The sequence below is a fragment of the Erpetoichthys calabaricus genome, chromosome 4 (assembly GCF_900747795.2).
Source record: "Erpetoichthys calabaricus chromosome 4, fErpCal1.3, whole genome shotgun sequence".
Lineage (NCBI taxonomy): Eukaryota > Metazoa > Chordata > Cladistia > Polypteriformes > Polypteridae > Erpetoichthys > Erpetoichthys calabaricus.
In genome coordinates, this window is record NC_041397.2 from 47,188,228 (window position 1) to 47,196,458 (window position 8,231).

The 8,231-nt window shown below is 38.5% G+C and overlaps 1 protein-coding gene across 4 annotated transcripts in view; it reads left to right on the forward strand.

Annotated features, from left to right (window-relative positions):
• The window catches only part of poglut3 (protein O-glucosyltransferase 3), a 61,341-nt gene extending 53,747 nt beyond the window's left edge, over positions 1-7,594 (forward strand). For all 4 annotated transcript variants that reach the window (XM_028799408.2, XM_051926927.1, XM_028799407.2 and 1 more), the window contains exons 7-8: positions 5,598-5,702; positions 7,073-7,594. In XM_028799408.2, the coding sequence (XP_028655241.1) occupies positions 5,598-5,702; positions 7,073-7,195 (228 nt within the window). In that variant the 3' untranslated portion in view covers positions 7,196-7,594. The remainder of the gene's footprint in view (positions 1-5,597; positions 5,703-7,072) is intronic.
• Positions 7,595-8,231: the final 637 nt, after the last annotated feature.

Here is an 8,231-nt window from a genome sequence, read left to right on the forward strand (position 1 = left end):
AAACAGCAAAAGGGTACTGTTATGAGCTAATTTTCACATGTTTTGCATGGTTCTAAATATGTAGCCTTAGCTTTTAGGTAAAACAAATGCTTTTAAAAAAGTTGGATGATATTGCAGTGATTCCTAGAACTGTAGTGTTAACCACTGCACCAGTCTGTGTTTTACACGCCACTGAAAAATGTATTAGGCCTTCGGTTTATGATATACTGTACACCATACATGTTTAAACTGATCAAGTCATAAAATTGTACATGGAATGGTGCCGTTCACAATTGGGCTTGCAAGGCCAGCAGAAAACAAATCAATGAAAGCTTTCTGAATAAACAAAATGTGAATTGAACAGGAAGCCATCTCTTTATTTGTTAGATGATGCAATTACAGTGAAGATCACAAAACAGTTATTGTTCTCGTACTACAGAGGAAGTTTCAATTTACAGTTTAAATGTAACCCCTGCTGAAACAGCTGGCCTCACAATGACACTGTGGGCCATATCAAGAGCCACATCATACGAACAATCACTGCATCAGCCAATTAGAATGTAAAAGGGGCAGACAGTTGGGGTAACAGAACAGAAAAAAGGCCTGATAGGTAAATCAAATGAGCTCAAGAAAGGCAGCAGGCCGTTGGATTGACAGGAGTGAATGAGGAAGTTTTCTTATTATGTTGCTCAATAAAGCTAGCCTCATGAAAACCCTTAGACACTCTTACCTATACGCCACTTTTTCCAGTTTAATCTTACATGAAGGAAGTGTGGGATGGGATGAAGATCATCACTGGCTGCAGTTCAAAGCGGGGTGCCACCATCGAGAGAGATGTGGAGAGAGCAAACCAGATGAACAAATTTTTTAACAGGTTTGACCATCCTAACCCACTCTCACCTCAGAGTACTGCACCCTCCGAATCCACTGCATCCACTAAACAGTATCATCTCCAGACAGAGGAGCAGCTTCAGCGACAGACTGCTGTCACTGTCCTGCTCCACTGACAGACTGAGGAGATCGTTCCTCCCCCACACTATGCGACTCTTCAATTCCACCCGGGGGGGGTAAACGTTAAAATTATACAAAGTTATTGTCTGTCTGTATACCTGCATTGTTATCACTGTTTAATTTAATATAGTTCTTTATCAGTATGCTGCTGCTGGAGTATGTGAATTACCCCTTGGGATTAATAAAGTATCTATCTATCTACTTAAGCTGATGTCACATTATGCAATTTCTAGTCGTAGAGTATGTCAGACTTATGGACTACAATTGCTGATCTCATCACTGGACCATATCTAAGTGACTGAAATTTGCTGGGCATGTTAAATTTTGCAACAGTGCAATGACCTTTCAGCAATTTCATGCTTTCCTCCTTTTTTCTGACATCCAATAGCATCTTGCCCAATGGAGCTGGTGCTGTACAAAGGGTTATTAGGTATGACGAGTTCAGCTGTATCCTCATTCCCTTTTTCTTTTTTCCTACTTGTCTTGGTACGTTAAACATGAGACATCAAACAGATGAGCCTGTCTTCGGTTTGTGAGATCGAAAACACCCGCATTCCTTATTCCTCATTGCTGCATTATATGCATTAACTTAAGGATGAGCATTCATTGCTTGTCAGCTAACATGCACACAGAGCCCATCAATACGACTAAAGAATAAATTAAACCTGTTGCCAGAGTGAGCTGTGGACTAGTCGAAGTGAGTCGCTGGGTGTGGCACATTAGGCGATCGCCTTCATGGAATTACTGTATAGCACTGACTGCCTCTGATTTGCTAATATTATGTTAAGTAAATCTACAACTGAAAATTACTGGAAAAGACGTCTAATGTGACATGGCCTTTAAGTGACTAAAGATCACCACATCCTGTCTATGTTTGCTTCATTAACACAGCATACATTTTTTTTACTGTAAAAATAATAGTTATAAATAAGGATTAAGAAGATAATAATAAAGAGCTGGAGATAATACCATAATGTGATCCCCCAGTTTTTAATACACTAATGCAGTCCCACAATTACATTAACTGGCCTGTTCATTGTTGAGACAACACCATTTTTTCAGATGACTTTTTAAGCTATAAAATGTATTCAAAAATGTTGATCTGAGTATCGTGTTCATCCCAACCTGACTACATCCAGGATTCCTATTAGTTGTACCCCAAATAGACACTCAAAAGGCTACTGAGGTGCTAGATAGTGGTGATGTGTTGCATTTTGGTCAGACATTCAGTTTCACTTTACTCTGTACATGTGACAATATTAATACTGCTACTGGACACTGCTGCAGCTACCTGCATGCAAACAGAACAAAAAGAAGAATAAGGCCCCAATCCCATATGTCTGCCACAACATGTTTACACAGCACAGGTTTAAGGATTGGATTAAAGTGTTCTACCAAGCCATCACACTGAGGGTCACTACCAGATGTTTTTACAGACTTCCAATTTATTACTCTCCAAAATTATTCGGGTGTTTCTTTTCTCCCCTTGTTACAGTTGCTTGTGTCTGTGTCTTCCACTTGTGGAGCACAGAACAATATTAGTCTCGCAACTCTGGTAGCACAGATATCCCAGAAGTGTCATGGCATAGACATGGCAAGAAAGAGATAGACAGAACTTTATTTACAGTTAGATATAAATGTATAAATAGATATAGATTTATAAATAGAAGTGCCCTGAGCATGGGAAAGCACAATATAAATAAAATTTATTATTATTATAGGTTGGTTGGGTTGGACGCATGCGCTGATATAGATGAAACTTTATTTGTCCCCAAGGGGAAATTTGACTTTTTACAGGACCTCATTAAATAAGTAAATAAATAAAGACACATGAAGAGAAACATTGTGTGAAGTCTTTGCCATCTTGACTACACCAGCTGCAGCTACTTGGCAGCCCATCCCCAATCATGCCCTTACCTGTTGATCCACGTGATAAGTCCGTTCTCTGAAGCATTAAACTGTCGCAGCTCTTATAACTCCTAACCTGGCCGGGATCGTCTTTCTCAGAGGATAATCACTTGGAGGCTATCATTCATGTTGGGCTCCACCACACAGAAAAGGTGCAAGTATAGGTGTTCAGTCCAAATTGGACTTCTCATAATGACTTCCTGTTCTCTGAAAGATCATTAGGTACATGTAGGTTTCAGCTCATCATTAGGGCATAGCTTCTGAGGCACATGAGTGAATCTTACCTCCATTGTGCCAAAGCCATGTAGGAGTGAGGCTGCATTTTCTGCCAGGACAGTCTGCTGTTTAAATGTTGTAGCTGTGGCTGTTGTGCTTGCTCTGCCAGTTTTCTGTGGATGTCTGCAGTGTTAGTAGGTGCCAATGTGTGGATATAGTCCTTCTAACTACACTACTGTAAATAAACACAAAAAGATGTTGGGGTCCAAGGTAAGAAAATTCAGTTTATTGATGAGATATTTTAAGGTGAGCATAAATGAGTGTTGCATGAAGGTAATTAAAATAGAGCAGAGTTGCTCCCATCTATTCAAGGAAGGAATGTGAGTAATATCTTCTCTGTACTATTTAAAAATGTATGTTAATGGATAGAATCAAGTTCTTTTTCTTTGTCTGAGAACTTCTGGACTATGGAGGAAACATGAAACAGATAAACATGTCTTATTCCTGGTATCTGCCACAACTCCTTCCCCTGCTGCCTTTATTTTAGTTCTAATAAACATTAAAATGGCCACATCCCTGAAACTGTAAGTGAATGCCCCTCAGTTATATTTTGTATCAGACTGCGAAGATGTCACACTGGTTATGGATTTGAATCCCATACCAGTCAGTGTATATGTGGAGTTTGCACTTTATCTTGTGACCATGTGAAATTTTGTGGTTAATATGATTTCCTTCCAAACCCCAAAGACATTCACATAAAGTTAATTGGCAAACTTAGATTGAGTGGGTGTGTGTGATTGTGACTTACAATTGACATTTTGTCCAGAGTTAGCCTCTTCTTTGTGCCCAGCCAGATAGACTGTATCTCCACACAATGCTGAAATAATTAGATGTGATCTATCTACTTACCAATTTTTCTAACCTGCGTATGTATTTCATAAATGCCAATGCCTATTCCAGTAGGGGCACCCATTCATCACAGGACACAACCACTTACACCTAGCTAGTTCAATGTCATGATGATAGTAACCTGCATGTCTCTGGCATAGGGTCAGCACACTCATTCATACAAGCAAATTTAGAGTTGCCAATGAACCTATCGTGCAAGCTGTGAATTCCAAATGAGCATCATGACAACCACAGCAGCCCAAATGGGTGTTCTTCATTTTCAGGGCACACTCATGCATTCATGTCGCTCAGTCAGTAATCCAACCTGTACGTCTTTGGGATGTGAACTGGTAAAGTAGTGTCTTGGAAGATATAAGTGCATGTCAAAGAACAGAAATTCACACTTAACAAAAATCTTACTTTTAAAGTGATGTTTTTGCAGGGCAGCATGGTGTTCAAGTGGTCAGTGCTAGTTCCTCATAGATGCAATGTTCTGTAGTTGAACCCAGCTCCTTCTCATTGACCATGTGGAGTTTAAAACATTAGATCAATTGTGATGTGAATAGGCCATTCAGGCCAAGCTTGCCCATCCTTTTCACCTAGATTCTCCAAAATAACATCAAGTTGAGATCTGAAGGTCCTTAAAGTCCTACTCTCCATTGCACTGTTTGGAAATTTATTCCATATGTCTATGGCAGTTTACATGAAGAAAAAAAATCTAACATTTGTGCAAATTCTGCCCTTAAGTTTCTAACCATGTTCCCGTGTTCTGGTTGAAGAATCTATGTTAAAGTAACAGCTGGGATCCACTGCACCAATTCCTTTTATCAATTTAAACATTTCGATAAAGTCACCTCTTAACTCTGTTTGCCTAAACTGAAACGGTTCGACTCCTTCAACCTTTCCTCAGAGCTCATTCTTCTCAGTCCTGAAATCAACCTAGTTGCTCTTCTTGGACCTTGTCCTCATATCCTGCTACAGTATATAACCTGACATCCTATTAGCCTTCTTAATTGCTTCTGTACACTGTCTTGATGTAGTTACTGACGAGTCCAATATGGCTCCTATATCCTTCTTGCCATGTTTTCTGTGGACTCTGGCTTTTCTTCCAGAGATATCCCCAAAGATGTTCATGTGTTGGTTTAACTGACCTCTCTAAACAGACCCCCTTGTGAATCTATGTGGGTTGCTGTGACAATGAACTAATGCTTCTTCTCAATTAGGCTCCTGCATTCTGCTCACTGTTGCTCGGCTAGTCTCTGAACCCTCACCACCCTAAACTGAATTAACTGGCTTGTTTATTTGCATGTGTTTACAGCAGTAAATTTAGTCCATTATACTGCTGCATTTTTTAATGAGAGCTCCTTAAGCCCATTGACCACACCAATGAACAATATTGAATGGGTCACATGGAGAATCTTTAGCCTTTTGGCCTTAACTGTAGCTGCTGCACCTCTGTAAAGTGTTTAATCCTTATCTAGGTGATTTATAATTAAATAAAACAGGTGTTTGATTCCTAATTTTAAATACAATAAGTGTTTAATCTTTCTACAAGTGGTGTAATATTAAATTAAATTATTTAAATCTGTTGACAGCAAAATGATGCCAAAGCACAGACCATTGCAAGAGAGGGGCAGGTTTCTGCTCGGGAGCTTCTGCAGCCAAGCCGCTTGTACTGTTACTATTCCATGGTCTTCCAGGTATGTTTCATGAGTCTTAAAATAAAAGGTTACCTTATGCACAGAATAAAATGCTCTAATTAGTAAAAGGCTAAAGGCAATTGTATTGATAATTTATTAGAAAGTTATAATAAATGTTAAAGTTGCTAAAACCAGGGATAGCAAGGGGCAAAACTGGCAAATGTGACAGTAACCTGTAAGTGTCACGGTCTTCATTATATCATCTGGCAAGGGAGAACTACCATCAGGGCGTCCTGGGTGTGTGCCCAGCAGCCCATGACATTAGGGGACATTTTTACTGATCCCATAAGTCCATGGAAATGATTGAGTATCCTTGGGGCAACACAGCCAATGCAGAAATCACAAGTGAGATCTGGTGTCTGCACACTGCATTTTTCAAGTATGATCAACTACTTGTTAAGGGGTTAAGCCACCCAGGGGCCTGTGGAAGTGTTAATCCTGCATTGTCATCTGGTATTTAAAAATAGCCACCCTAGTATTATCACCCTAATATGGTGCCATACAGCCATGGCTCATTTTCAGTTTTTATGAGCGTATACTTGTTATCAGCCTTTTGATCAAGAGGAGCTCGCAAGGCCACTCGACACTGGAGTAGTTGTTTCAGGTTGCAGATTAGCAAAAGGAGGTAAACTGTAGTCCACATTTGCTTTGGCTTTTCAGTTTTTTTTTTTATTGTGACATTGACTTTTTGTATATTTCTCTCAATCTTCTCTTCCTTCTTCTTTTGGCTGCTCCCGTTAGGGATTGCCACAGTGGATCATCTTTTTCCATATATTCCTGTCCTCTGTATCTTGTTATGTTACAAACACCACTTTCATGTCCTCTCACCACATCCATAAACTTTCTCTTAGGCCTTCCTCTTTTCCTCTTCCCTGGCAGCTCTATCCTTAGTATCTTTCACCCAATATACCCAGCAACTGTCCTCTGCACATGTCCAAACCAATGCAATCTCGCCTCTCAGACTTTGTCTCCCAACCGTCCAACTTGAGCTGACCCTTTAATGACCTAATTTCTAATCCATAATTCTAGTCCATCCTCGTCACACCCAATGCAAATCTTAACATCTTTAACTCTGCCATCTCCAGCTTGGTCTCCTGTTTTTTGGTGAGTGCTAACATCTCCAATCCATATAGATAGATAGATAGATAATTTATTAATCCCAAGGGGAAATTCACTTATATATATTGACTTACATATAACATAGCTGGTCCCACTACTGCCTTGTAGATCTATAAATTTCTCCCAATACTATGTTTATTTTTTTCTTTATAGGTAGGAATTACTCTTGTTTCATATATAAAATCAAACAAAGCACTGACGTCATCCTCATTTCCTAACATTATTATTTTGCCGTCTTTTTTCTTTTATAGATGTATGCAGAGCGTCAAACCTCCAAGCCAGAGATTCGGCAAGGAATGGAACTTGTTCAACAGCCAACAGATTATTCATCTTTTTGCAGCTGCCACAGAAAGAATGAAAGGGATGAGCTGTAATAAAAGTCCTTGAATATTACAGAACTCAAGTACTGTATGGGCTGATCGTGACAGTGGTCAATGGTTAATAACAAATAACACCAGGAAACATTCCAAAATCCTTACATCTAAAAAAAAAAGTGGAGTATGTGATTTTAAAACATTTTTCAATCAGCACTGCAGATGTATTACAATTGTGAAGGCTGAACATTGTAAGCCTCTCTTTATACTGTAATGATGTCAGTATTTATTACAATGTACTGTATTTCTGTGTGTACTACTTGAACAAAACAGTTAATGTTCCATGTGGGAACTTTTCTACTTTTACATTTACTTTATTGTTTATGGTTATAAAATTTCACTTTATAAAGAATGTATGACAGAACAAAATATTACAGCCTTTTAAGAAGTATTTTAATTTTTCATAATTTGATATTCAATAAATATTTCATGCTTTATAAAACTTAGTTGCCTTGACATTTTAAAATTGTTAATCTGGCAGAGAGACAGCACCAAAGATGTTGGGGATAATCTGTTTGAATAGTCAGATTGACATTGCCTGTTAATTGACAAGCATGTGTTTAAAAAATGTGCAGGAAAAATCAATACAGACATTTAGAGAACATGCAAGCTTCTCACAGTCAGTGGCCAGGCCAGGGTTTAAACATAGTCCTCCAAAGCTGTGAGTGAGCAGCACTAATCACTCTGCAACCACGCCGCACCATTTACCTCTCTTGTGTTTCTTTATCTATCTATCTATCTATCTATCTATCTATCTATCTATCTATCTATCTATCTATCTATCTATCTATCTATCTATCTATCTATCTATCTTTCTATATATATCTATATATATATATATATATATATATATATATATATATATATATATATATATATATATATATAATTTATATATTAGAAGCGCTGACAGGTCAAGAAAATACATTGAGACATTGATGATCGCATTACAATGCCACCTGTCAAGGGCTGGGATGTATTAGGCACCAAATGAGCAGTCAGTTCTTTAAAGTGATGTGTTGGAAGCAGAAAAAAG